The 13697-nt window shown below is 41.3% G+C and overlaps 1 protein-coding gene across 4 annotated transcripts in view; it reads left to right on the top strand.

Moving 5' to 3' along the window:
* Positions 1 to 13697, top strand: part of Uggt1 (UDP-glucose glycoprotein glucosyltransferase 1) — a 103424-nt gene that overhangs the window by 61302 nt on the left and 28425 nt on the right. For 3 of the 4 annotated variants that reach the window (XM_031367144.1, XM_031367147.1, XM_031367146.1), the window contains exons 17-25: positions 914 to 1045; positions 2778 to 2942; positions 6137 to 6257; positions 7824 to 7922; positions 8680 to 8703; positions 9182 to 9276; positions 10391 to 10597; positions 11260 to 11391; positions 11933 to 12063. In XM_031367144.1, the coding sequence (XP_031223004.1) occupies positions 914 to 1045; positions 2778 to 2942; positions 6137 to 6257; positions 7824 to 7922; positions 8680 to 8703; positions 9182 to 9276; positions 10391 to 10597; positions 11260 to 11391; positions 11933 to 12063 (1106 nt within the window). The remainder of the gene's footprint in view (positions 1 to 913; positions 1046 to 2777; positions 2943 to 6136; positions 6258 to 7823; positions 7923 to 8679; positions 8704 to 9181; positions 9277 to 10390; positions 10598 to 11259; positions 11392 to 11932; positions 12064 to 13697) is intronic. The other variant, XM_031367145.1, reaches the window with a different exon arrangement.

The raw sequence follows: 13697 nt of genomic DNA, 5'->3' as shown, positions 1-13697 counted from the left end.
AAGATTTTATTATTGTATCTAAGTATACTGTAGCTCACTTCAGATACACCAGAAGAGGGCATCAGATCCCATTACAGATGGTTGTGAGCCATCATGTGGTTTCTGGGATTTGAACTCAGGACCTTCGGAAAAGAGCAGCCAGTGCTCTTCACTGCCGAGCCATCTCTCCAGCCCAATCTTACAGTTTCTTTTCTCCCTTCCCCCTCTTCTTTTCCTTCTCTCTCTCTTTTGAAGACAGTCTCCTATAGCCAGGGCTAACCTTGAGCTCTTGACTCTCCTGTCTTCTCCCCAGTGCTGGCCTGTCAGGTGTGCAGCACCACACTTGCTTGCTTTTTTTTTTTTTTTTTTTTCCTTTTCAGATAATAAGGTCTTTCTGTCTATCTCAGGCTAGCCTCAGACTCTGAATCTATCTCACTCAGCTTCCCGGGTGCTGGCTATCTCAGGCATGTTCTAGCACACTTGGCTTCTATTACTTCTTAAAGCATTGTTGTCCCCCACACTTAGGATATAAAGTGTTTATGAACTGAAGGGATCATTTCAAGAAATCTTTAGTGCTCGAAATCAGGTGGAGTGGCATCTCTGTGCGTTCAGTGCCAGCTTCATCTACATAACAAGTTCCAGGCTAGGCAGGGCTTCATGGTGGTACCCTATCGTGAAAGAGAAAAGGAAGGAAGGAAGGGAAGGGAGGGAGGGAGAAAGGAAGGAAGAGAGAAAGAAAGAAAGGAAGGAAGAAAGGTCTTCAGATTCTAATTATAGATATTTTGTGAGAGATATTGAAATGGTAATGTTGCTAGGAAATTTCCATTGATTTTTAAGAAAAATGGTCTTATTTTCCTAGTGTGTTTAGAGATTTCATCACATTTGAAATTTGGCTTTAAAGGTGTTGCTGGTTTCCCTGTTTCTCTTTCCTTAGATCTATAACAAGGTGAGGACTGGAGAAAAAGTGAATGTTGAGCACGTGGTCAGTGTCTTGGAGAAGAAGTACCCATATGTCGAAGTGAATAGCATACTGGGGATTGATTCTGCTTACGATCAGAATCGGAAGGTAACACAATCTCTGGAACTTCTTATATTCGTGGTATTGTAACTTGATCGCAGCCTCAGACTGTCCTTCTTGGGCTGTGTGGTATCTATACTGGGGTGTTGATGCAACAGACCACTTTTTAATCTTGGAGATAGGATGCCACTGTGCAGCCCTTGGCTGGCCTTGAGCTGGCAGAGATCAGTCGCCTCTACCTTGTTCATGCTGGGATTAAAGGCAAGCTGCTACCACACCTGGCCTCACTTGTCAGTCTTTGGAAAGACTGTTTCAGAAAATAGTACTTTTTAAAAAACGTGTATGTTAACTTTAAACCAGAAAACAATTACTTTTTCATAATATTATAATTGTACTTATATGATGTATGTTCTGGATAAAACCTATTGGAAGTATAGAGCCAAGAGGTGGTGTAGGGAATCATATGTATCGTAGTGATTTTACATCATTGTTCAACCTCCAGATGGGTATGTTTTAAGAAATGCAATAACTAGCTGGATGTGGTGGTGAACACTTTCAATCACAGTACATAGGAGGCCAAGGCAGAAGAGAAGCCTTCAACTTTCTGTGAGGTGACAGAAACCCAAGTACTTTGTGACCAGTTAGTACATATTCACATACCTATAATGAAAAAGACATTTATTTTTACATTGTGAGAGGTGTTAGAAAACACTTTGCTATATTTTGGCTTTAAAAAGCACTAGTTATAACTTCAAAAGGTCTTGGAGGTTGGCAGGCACTACAAGAATCAGTTCCTTTTAGCCTGGTGTGGAAAGATGTGGGAAGAGTCTCTCTGCACGCCACTGGTCGCTGACACCTAGAGGTGGCTGCAGTGGGTGCCCAGCCTGGAGTGGGCCCAGCTTGCCCATTTCGCTCAGCACTTGGATTTTGTTTCTTTTTCAACTGCCACTGTGTTAACAATTTTCTGGGGACCCCTTTGCCTTCTTGACTTGACCCTGCTGGCTATCAGTAAGCTCCGTATTGTAAAGGGGAATGTACTCTCAACAATTGCAAATACAGTTTTAGAAGCATGGAGGGACCTTCCACACATATAGATAAGCATATATATACTCCATAGTTTGTAAAGCTTTTGTTTCTTAGAGCTTAGTAATTTAATTTCATACTTATCAAGTAAGGTATTAACTATGATACCACTTTCTTAAGAATTAACTTACAAAGTGGATGGTTTCCCTACCACTTAAAAAATAAGAAATAACTTTAGTCATTTTTCTGTTTTTTTGTTGTTGTTGGTTTTTTAAAAAGTATTTATTTATTGTGTGTGTATATTTGTGAGTATATATGTTCCATTTGTGTGCCAGAGGTCACTGTGGCTAATAGGGGGTATCTGATTCATAGGAGCTGCAGTTCTAGCTAGTGAGCCACCATGTGTGTGTTGGGAACAGAATAGGTGCTCTGTAAGACCAGCAAGTGCTCTTATTGATTGAGTTCTCTCTCTAGCCCTTCTTTTGTTCTTTTTAAAAGTTTATTTTTATTTATTAGTACTGTGTACATATGGATGTTAGATGATACCTTTGTAGTGTCTGTTACATGGGTTCTGGAGATCAAATTCAATCTGTGGGCTTACATTGAAAGTGTCTTTACATACTAAGTTATCTTGATCACCCTGCTAATTTTATTTTTTTGAATCTAAGCAGGCATGTAAGAAAATATGTTTTTGGTTTATGTGTGTCATGAGGTGGAAAAGGTGTGTTCTCTCTTTTTCTTGTCCTCTGATTTTTAGGAAGCAAGAGAATACTATGAGCAGACTGGAGTAGGCCCCCTGCCTGTTGTCTTGTTCAATGGAATGCCCTTTGAAAAGGAGCAGTTAGACCCCGATGAGCTGGAAACCATCACAATGCACAAGATCTTGGAGACAACCACTTTCTTCCAAAGAGCTGTGTACTTGGTGAGTGAAAGCCGATGGCTTGCACTAGCTTATGTAACAGGTAATAAAATTCTTTCTGTATGAATCCGGGGATGGTGACACATTCTATTACTCCCAGTTCTCAGGACAAGGTGGGTGGATCTCTATGAGATCCAGGACAGCTAAGGTTATAGAGTGAGATTCTGTCTCAAAAAACAAAATAAAAAAAATTGTCCTGTTTTCTACATGCTACTAGTAATTGGTTCGTAGATTCTCAGGCCTTATTCTAAGGAAAATACCCTTAAACATTGAAATAGCAAATCCTGTGGGTTTTAGGAATGAGTATCCACTTTAAAAACTATAGGAATTGTCCAAGAGACATTTTGTTCTGTGTAAGGAATTCTAACACTGGGAAGACACTTTGCATTTCTGTATATACTGCTTAGTACTTACAAAGGGGTAATTCATGTTTTTGGGGGGTTCATTTCATTCATTTATTTACTTGCTGTACTGGGAATGGAACTCAGAGCCTCATGCACACTAGTTACTTATACACCCCATGCTCTAGGTTAGCTTCTTGAGATGTGTAAATTGATGATCCTGAGAACATCCACAGTTGTACACCATCACCTCTGATTACAGATGACATTACCAGTGCCAGAAGCATCCTTTCCCAGAAGGAGCCACAGCACCTTTTGTCCTCTCTTCGCTGCTAGCACTTGACTTGCTATATCTGCAGGCTTTCTCTTCTGAACATTTCTGTAGATGGAAGTGCAGGGGTCTGACTGCTCCCAAATTGCTATAATGCTCTTTAATATTCCAGTCCTCTATCTCCTAAGCTGAGTTACTGTGTTAGAGTAAACTAAGGCTGGCTGTGTGCTTCCTTATGTTTCCTGTGATCTTAGAGGCCACTGAATAACAAGGATGCTTCTGTCAATGCCTGAGAGGTTACATCCCAGGTTCTAGGGACTAAAATCACCCAGGTTATTTACTCTATACCATCCCCTTTCTTTCTTAGGGAGGGATGGGCAGGGACATACACACACACACACACACAATTGAATGAGAGAGAAAAAGACCCTCATAGGATGCGTTTCTTAAATAATCTTGCTAGGGCATAGTTATGCACACTTTTAATTCTATCACTTAGGAGGCAGAGGCAGAGGCAGAGGCAGATGCAGGCAGATGAGTTTGGGACCAGCCTGGTCCACATAGTGATGTTTAGGCTAGTCAGGGTCATATAATGAAACCCAATATCTGTCTGTCTGTCTGTCTGTCTGTCTGTCTGTCTGTCTGTCCATCCGTCTGCCCATCCATTTAGCTATATACATAAATGCAGGTGGTGGTGGCCCACACCTTTGGTTCCATCACTCAGGAAGCAGAGGCATGTAGACCTCTGAGTTAGAAGCTAACCTGGTCTACAGAGAGAGTTCCAGGACAGCCAGGGCTAAACAAGAGAAACCCTGTATCAAAGAAAAAACAAAAAAGATAAAAACAAAATCTTACTTGAAGTATCTTTGTGTTCATTGTTTGTTTCTATTCTGTCAGCTAATCTGGTAATGAAACCTTTGGTAACTGTTTCAGTTATTATGTATATTTTCTTTCCTTGCTTCCTTTCTTCCCTTCTTGACTGGCCACCTATACCCCATCAGTCATTTTGTGTGCATGTGTGCACGTGTGTGTGCATACATGCATGTGTACACACTGTATGTGTATATATGTGTGCATGTGTGTGTTTTGACAGAGCTTATGTGTTAACCTAGGCTGGGTTCCATTTGCCAGTCTTTTGAGGACCACTAGATCTGCTTTTTTGTTTGAGACCAACTCTCTACCTGTACTCCAGACTGTCTTTGAATTGGCAATCCTCCTGCCTCTGCTGTCAGAGAGTAGTGGATTTGTTGGCATGTGCCACCAGCTATTTTTAACTCTAATTTTTGTTTTTTTGTTTTTGTTTTTTTGTTTTGTTTTTTTGTTTTTTTTTTTTTTTTTTTTTTTTTTTTTTTTACAAATTTTACATGTTCTTATTGAATATATTTATGTGGCACTCTTGAGTTTCACAGCCATGGTTGCTGCTGTTGTTTTTGTTGTATACTAATACAGATTATTTAAGTTCTTTGTGTTTTAGGTCTACTGTTTGGGTATTTCTAAGAATGGCATATTTTGGACATTTGGTTTTGTTGATATTTTGAGTATGTGTGTATTTTTTCTCTTTGATTGTTGTAGTATTTTTCTTTTTATAATTGGACATGTCAGCTATAATAACTCTTTGAATTTGAACCTTCACCCTGTAAGGGAGAAGTTCATTCTTGTACTGTTTGTTGTTGTTACAGCTGTTGCTTGGTTTATAACTACTTTCTTAAATGGATTCTTTGTTGTGTGTGAACTCTGCAGTATCTGCTTACTTAGCCTATTAGGCTAGGTTCACTAGTAAGTAAACACCTTTCTCACTTATTGGATGAAAATTAGATGGAAAATATTTCCCCGAGTATCTCTGTTGGTTCACTTTGGGGTGTGACTTGAATCCTCAGCTGATTTTAGTTGCTTTTTGTGTCTGTGTGTTTGGTGGTAGGTGTTGAATCCTGGGCCTTGGGTATGCTAAGGAAACACTCACTCTGCCACACCCCAACAGTAGGCTTGAGTTATTGCTTGCATAGACTATCAAAGTTAGTGATCAGAGCCAAGGGCTCCCTGTGGATTTTCCTGGGCATGTGTGGTCCCCTGGTTATCATGCTTTAGATCTGGAGCGCATCAGAAAAGGAACTTCTCTTTCTCCAACTGTTTATTGTTTGACCAGCTTCATTTTAGCCCATCTGATGTATAATAATTTCTCCTAATTGTGTTTGCAAATATCCCAGGAAAAAGCTACTCAAAGGTCCTCAGCTCAAATAAAGAGAACCCTGGGATTTCCCAGAAACCATGTAAAGGTAGAAAGAGAGAAGTAACTCCACACAGTGGCTGTGTGCCTCCCACCCTGGGAAAGCTGGCTTAGCTGACTTGTTCTGAGCCTCCTGTCTTTCAAAGAATGTTACTGGCACCTCCAGTGTTTCAATAGAGTTAGAGGCACTATGTGTATGCATCCATATGGTGCCTGTTATTGAGCTCACATGAACACTTGTCCTTGGCTGTTAACATTTATATAAACGGCCGTTTCAAAGCTACTAACTTTCTATTTCTAGTGAATTTTCATTGCTGATATTCCTTTAACACTCTTGCCCCTTGGCTCTCTTTTCCTACAGGGTGAACTGTCACATGATCAAGATGTGGTAGAGTACATCATGAATCAGCCGAGTGTTGTTCCAAGAATCAACTCTAGGATTTTGACAGCTAAGCGAGAGTATCTGGATCTAACCGCAAGCAGTAAGGAGCACTTCAGGAACAACTCTTGGCTACTGGACTTGTGTTTCACATTCTTATATTTATTAGATTATAACATTAAGAAGAGAGCTCAAAGTTATGGTCTATGCTTCTAAACTCACAAGCATTTCCTTCTACAAAAGATAAATTCGGGGGCTGAAGAGATGGCCTCCTTCTCTTGGTGCTTGCTGGTTTAGCGGAGGACTTGGGTGTAGGGTCCAGCTCCCTCTCTGGTCTCCAGAGGCACCAGACTCAAACACACACTATGCAGTCAAACCACTCGGACACATAAAATAAAAATCTTAAAACGTGGTCTAGCTGAGTACAATATATGATGGTCCATCCCCAGTGGGAAGGCTGCAGCTGTGCAGGTGGCTATAGGAGTTGGAGCCTGGGTTACACTCTCAGGAGTTTAAGGTGGGGTGGGAGGCAGCTAGAGGATCAGTGTAATGGGCTGGGATGGCTGGGGTGGGCTCATGAAGTTCACTGAGATGGAGATCTGGGTGCTGGAGATTACTTATAGAGGCACAAGGATTTAAAATTCCTCATTGACCTTCAGTTCAGTTCCAAGGACTTCAAGGGTACTTCTGTCTTTCCAACGCTTTAGTCTGTTGGAATTCCCATAAGACAGTCCCTCAGCAAAGTCCCTAACTTTAACTTCTCCCTGTCACATGTGAGCTTAGCTCTGAGGGTAGCTTTCATGGAACTCTCCAGCCCTGGGGTTACCCAGCTCAACTGCCTCACACTTATACAGGATAAATTCCATGTACTGGACTGTATGCAGGGAAAGTTCCTCAAGCCATCAATCCCATGAGTCCTGCAAATAACAATTCAAAAGACACAAACTTGTTGGCAACAGTGTTTTTCAGTGCTGTTTAGGGACAGGGTCACTCACTTACTGGAGCTAAAGGCTTACCACAAAGCGGAGCTGCTTGCTCAGCTCTGGAAAGATGGTGTCAATCAAAAACCCAACTTCTTTGGAGCAGGTCTGCAACAGGTGGCTGTTCTGCATCCTAAGGACCTCTGCTTTGCCTTCAAGGATTATGTGTTTAAGGAGCTTCAGTGAGACTGATGAGGATGCAGCGAGACAGACAGGCAGGCAAATGGTCATTGAGCTGATGCCCTGTAGAAAGCCAAGTCCATCCTAGAGCTCTGGCACAAGCCTTTCAGAATCTCCTGTGTGTTCCAGCACAGATGCAGTGTCTTCTCCTTGGAAACAGTCTTTGGATTCAGATTTCATTGATCATTTAATGAACAAAAAAAGCTTGACTATCTCACTTGACAAAAGAGAGTCCCACCAACATTAAATGGCCATTTGGATTGTACCAGTAGAAAGTCTTTGCAGCCTCCACTGCTCTCTGCACCTGCCATCCCCATCCCCCTGACCCAGGCCTTCAGTCCCCTGCCTGTCTCAGATCCTCCTCTGACACTCCAGATAGTCAGGGCACAGTTGTAGTCAAAATGGTAGCATCTTTGAGGGCCAGCAAGACACATAACCCTTTAGGACTTGTCTGGAACCTGCCATTATAAATTATCTGCTGGCTTCAATTTTTCCTCTTTTTCCACCAGATAATTTTTATGTGGATGATTTTGCCAGATTTTCTACTTTGGACTCTCGGGGCAAGACTGCTGCTATTGCCAACAGTATGAACTATCTGACAAAAAAAGGTAACCCACTTGGGCTTGATTTGGTCCCTCGTATTTATTCTTTAGTTAGTATTTACAAATAAACTCCATCTGTCTTGGGAAAAGAAATTTTCTCTTATAATGCAACTATAGAAAAAAACATTTAAAATATAATTCTATATATGTCTCTAAAAATTCAACTGTTTTCCTTAAATTTTATGCTAATTATTAAAGTAGATAGGAAAAGTCCTTTGTGATTCAAAATGGAGAACATTATATCAAGATGGTTTTGCCTGGCTCTTCAATATCATCCTAGGGTTACTTTTATTGTAGAACTTACAAATTGAGTTCTAGAAAGCCTTGTGTGATGTGTTAAAGTGATTTTATGCAGTTACTTAGTTAAGCTACCCTTGTCTAAAGTTTTCATCTGCAGGCAGCTCATTCCCTACAGTGGGGTTGACAATTATTATCTGTCCAGAGTAATTCTGGTAATGCTTGCTACTCCCCAAAGCACCTGTTGTCATTAAGATAGCTAATTTTATCCAGCTGTGGTCTTCCCTCAGAGCATCTGGCTTCCTGAGGCTTTATAAACTTACACAATTAGTCCGCTGTGCTTCTCAAAGATTTTGTCTCCGAGGGGTCCGAGAGCAGAGCTTGAATGTGGCGGGAGCTAGAGCAGACAGCAGCACGACTTAGCCCCGTGTGATTGATGACTTAAGCACACAAATGATGTTCTCTTCTCTTTTCTTCTGCTTTTTTTTTTTTTTTTTTTTTTTTTTTTTTTTTTGCCTTTGTCCAGGAATGTCCTCCAAGGAAATCTATGGTAACTCACAACTCCAGAATGTTCCCTTCATTTTCATAATTAATTTATGTGGTTTCAGGACCACTGTTATTCAGAATGTATTGTCATTTGTTGTGTTGTTTCTGAAACCTGTGGGTAACGGTAGAGTGTAGATAAACAGTGTGAATGTTTGCAGACTTTTCAGAAAGCTGTAAATTAACCCGATTGGAAACTACATTGCGTTGCCCACATGTTTCATTGTATATGCTAACAGATTCCCAGATCACAGGACAGTTAATCAATGCATGCTCCTAGTTTCTCACTGAGCTGCTTGGACGATCCCTCTGCTTCATGTTAGTAGAGACATTTTGCTATTTTTTGTTTTCTATCTCTATCTACCAGTCATTTTCTTGTTTCTCTTTGTGCATGTTTTCAGAGGTCCTTTGGCCTAATTTTAATGTTTTGACATAAACTATCTTCTTTTCCTTAGAGTGAGTTTGTTGTCCTTGCTTTTCTACAGATGACTCCTTTATTAGGCCAGTGACTTTTTGGATCGTTGGAGATTTTGATAGCCCTTCTGGGCGGCAGCTACTATATGATGCCATTAAACATCAGGCAAGTATCTCAGATTTCATTCTGGGAAGGGACTGGTGGGGCCCTGTGCTAGTGTGGCTATTTTAGTGTTTCTAGTATTCTCTGTGCTGAGGAAAAGGAGTCTTCAGAGGGTATCAGCTCCTAAGAAAAGAGGTCAAAGCCTGGACAGCCTAGCTTCACTTGAGGGGAATAGAGTGTTTTAAGAACAAACGCAACGAAATCCTTAATGTAGAATTTTCAGTGTGCATGTTCCTGCTGCAGCTATCTTGCCATGTACTGTGACATGAAGAGAGACTTGCATGTGAGGCTGAGCCATCCCTCTAGCCTCTGTGTCTTCTTTCATACATGTTTCTTCTCTCATACATGCTTGCTTATATACATGCATACACATATACATACATTCATTTATTCACTTTATATATGTATGTATGTATGTATGTATGTATGGGAAAAGACATGCATGGTATGGTACATATATGGAGGTCAGAAGACATCTTAGGGAAAGTACTTGCCTTCCACCCTATGGGTCGTAGGGATTGAACTCAGGTCTCAATTGATAGCAAGCAGTGCCTTTATTGGCTGAGCCATCTCACTGTCCAGCTTACATTCTGAATGTAAATCCTCCATCTTCTCTGTAGAATCTGTTTTGTTAGATAGTTGGCCTTTACCTAGGCATTGCTGCTGGCATGTGGAAAGGCCATGTGAGTGAAGGTGGATGGATGCACAGGAACCTGAAAAAAAGACGGAATGCAGTCAGAGTAGTAAATGTGCTGAGGAAAGACTAACTCTTGTTAGTCTCTGGTGTTTGCTGTATTTATGGGAATGAAGCTGGAAAGGAAGGCTGGGGCCAGCTTATACAGGATTTGACAGACCTGACCATACATATCATCTGAATTTTATTTTGAATACAGACAACTACTGAAGATGTTTAGAAGCGACATTACTATTTGGAACATAACTAATGTAAATTCAGTCTGGTTGTGTAGCCCAGGGTGGCCTTGAACTTTCAGCTATCTGCCTGCCTCTTCCTCCTGAGTGCTAAGATGAAGGTGTGCACCAGCATGCCTGGCCAGTGTCACCTTTAAAGTTCATACCATATAGCATATGATTTTAATCTCCCCTCTTTTGTAAATAGAAAACCAGTAACAATGTTAGGATAAGTATGATCAACAATCCGAGCCAAGAGATCAGTGAGTCAAGCACTCCCATCTTCAGAGCCATCTGGGCAGCTCTCCAGACACAGGCTTCCAACTCCGCTAAGAACTTCATTGCCAAGATGGCCAAAGAGGAGACGGCAGAGGCCCTGGCCGCAGGCGTGGACATCAGCGAATTCTCTGTCGGGGTAAGGCTCGCTCGCAGGTCTGAGGATAGCCTGGTCATTCACATTTCTCCCCTGGGCTGATGGATCCTGCTCATAATTGGGTTTCTAATAGCTTCTGCATCTCAGGGTGTTTTTGTTGTTGAGAAGATTGTTAGAAGATTGTTACATTTTAAACTTGCTTTGGTTTCAGGATGCCTATTTAAAATGTTTGTTCCACTTTGTATAATCTTTAAAGATAATATTTGATGCATTTATAAAGTAAAAAACAGATTTAAGATGCTATGAGTTAGAAAGTTAGCTGTTCTTTTTTCCACTGAAAGCCCGTGTTTATTCATTGGTTTAATGTTACTTAATTTTTTACTGTTTTATAGTTTGAAATTTTCTGATAAAATCACAAATAGGATAATGACTGTCACCTCAAGTTTACAGATTTAAAAATGCAAAAAAAAAGTTGCTGAGAATATACTGGCAGGTAAACAGATCAGCAGAAACATAAGAAACAGGGATGAGCAGTTTATGAGGAGGGAGGAAAGACGAGCAAATGTAGAACTAAGGTGTTGCATTAATCGGGAAACTTAAATCTTACTTTTTGCAAAAGCACATTACAGTTTACTCATTGTTAGTACTTGGTCGTATGGTTTGCTTAATAACAGTGACTTTCCTTAAAAATGATTACTTCCTAGGGCATGGATGTCAGTCTTTTTAAAGAGGTCTTTGAGTCTTCCAGAATGGATTTCATTTTGTCTCATGCCCTGTACTGCAGGGATGTTCTGAAGCTGAAGAAGGGACAGCGAGTGGTGATCAGCAACGGAAGGGTGAGCACTTGCTGGGCTGTGAGCCTGCCTTCACAGGTCTCTGGCTCTTGGGCTTCTTTGAGTCTCCCTTGGGCTGGACGCCCTCCTAATGGCTGATGAGGCCTCAGTGCCAGCACAGAGTTCTGTTCTGTATTTCCAAGAGAGAGCTTCTGATGCAGCCCCTTGGGATGCTGCCTGATGTTTATTTGTGTTTAGACACTCAGAGATAGTGAATGTGGGGTTCTCAGATCAGGAGTCAGGACGGCTGCTTACAATGTAGGTCTCACTGCTGAGAACTGATGCAGATAACACTGCAATCTCATGTCAGCCTACTTAAAAAGTTAACGTGGAACACACAGGCTCTGGGATCTGAGGGATTAATAGATAAACATTAGCCGCACTTCCTTAGACTTTATTTTTCATCCTAGTTGTTTTACTAAACATATGCTTCAGGGCAGGGGTCATAAGGTGCTTGCTGTGTTAGATCCCAGCCTGGCAGAGGCTTCCCAGCAACCAGTGACTGCTACCCTGCAGCTCTGCCCCCCTCCTCCTTACATCACAGATTATTGGGCCACTGGAGGACAATGAGCTCTTCAACCAAGATGATTTCCACCTCCTGGAAAATATCATCCTGAAAACATCGGGACAGAAAATAAAATCTCATATCCAACAGCTTCATGTAGAAGAAGATGTGTAAGTTTTTATACCTAGTAACAAGTTAGATAATAAATGATAAAACTGGTGTTCCAAGTAGAAACTAGTTCATGTCAGGGTTTTTTAAATTAATTTTTCTTCATTGGTCAAAGTGAGGGCTATATATTGTCACTCATATGACCAAGTCAGTGGGTCTATTTCTTGTTTTACTTATTAATATTACTCACATCACTTGGGTTTCTGAATTATTTCTCCACTTCAAATCTGGAAACGTTGAAACATACGCAGAAGCAGAAGGCTGAGTGCTTCCTGCTAGGTGTGTATGTAGAGACTGTCCGCTGGTTCTTTGGTTCACAGCCTCATTGTGGTAGGGAGGAAGTGCATGTCGAGTGCTTCTTCCCTCTGTCTGTATGGAATACAGGGTTGTTTCTTTTGAGAGGATGATGAGCTGGATGTAGCTGGCTTGTGATTTCATTACTTTAGTATTTTTATCAACCTTTTAATGTTTCACTTCTATGTATTTGCTACATAACGAAAGTCCATGCTTAGGAAAGTTAATGCTAATCTGCATTAGATGTCATCAAGATGTGTCCTTGAGGATGCATATGTTTAATGTTTAAGGACCTGCTGTGGTGTTGTCGACAGTAGCTGCGGCATCTCCATTCCTACCAACACTGCTCTCAGGTTCAGTCTCTCTCCTCCCACCAACACTTCTGATTTGCGAGTTTGTTTGTTTGTTTTTTTAAGCAGTAGCCATCCATCCTCACATGAGTGGGGTGATATTTCCTTACAGCTCAGTGGTGCTCCTGAGGGGCTGTTCTCATGCACAGTGTTGGCCTCTGTGTGTCTTTGGGAAATGTCTGTTTTAGTCTTTTCATCATTTTAATCAGGTTGTTGGGTTTTCTTGTTTAATTGTGGGCACTCCTTATATTCTGGATGTCAGTTCCTTGTCAGATGTTTGACAATGTTTCCCTCTCCCCTTAGTTTCCGTTTTACTCTGCAGAGTACTGTTTGATTTGTACTTGGACAATATAAAGAAATTCAAGTTCTTTTTTCCCTTCATCTTTTCATGTGTTGTCATACTGCATCTTCTTGTAATGTGTTGTCTTTGATAGCTGTCAGAGTAGCCCTTTTGCCATGTGATATCGGAAGATTTGGGGGGCGTGGCTGGTGGTGCTATGGGTGGTGGAACCTACACCCTTATACATACTAGGAGAGTTTTCTACCACTGAGCTACTTGTGTAAACTGACTCAGTGCTGAGGGCAAGATAGAGTGACTTCCTCTTCCCTAGCAGCTCATGAGTGCTGCTGCCCCTTTGCCTGCCTATGAAACACTTCCCTGACCTAGCTCATTACCAGTGTCCCCAGGGCCACTGCATTTGGAGTAGTCCCCTGTTCCGGTCATACTTTTCTGAGGCTTGTCTATATATTTATTCTTTGATCTTGGTGCTTGGTGATGAATTGCTTTTTCTGTGTGCCACAAGTATTCACAGTTGATACTGGGAGCTTGAACAGATGGTTAATGGTGGGATTATTTGGTTCAGAGAGGAAATGTGCATCCTTGGTTGTAGTTGAAGTCTAGTATAGCTGCTTTTGAATGGCTTACCTGGCAGGCCAGTGAGATAGTCGGTGAATACGGGTACCTGCTGCCAAACCTGTCAACCTCAGTTGAT

Source organism: Mastomys coucha, unplaced genomic scaffold (assembly GCF_008632895.1).
Source record: "Mastomys coucha isolate ucsf_1 unplaced genomic scaffold, UCSF_Mcou_1 pScaffold14, whole genome shotgun sequence".
NCBI classification, from domain to species: Eukaryota; Metazoa; Chordata; class Mammalia; order Rodentia; family Muridae; genus Mastomys; species Mastomys coucha.
This window is presented reverse-complemented; position numbering and strand designations above follow the sequence as displayed.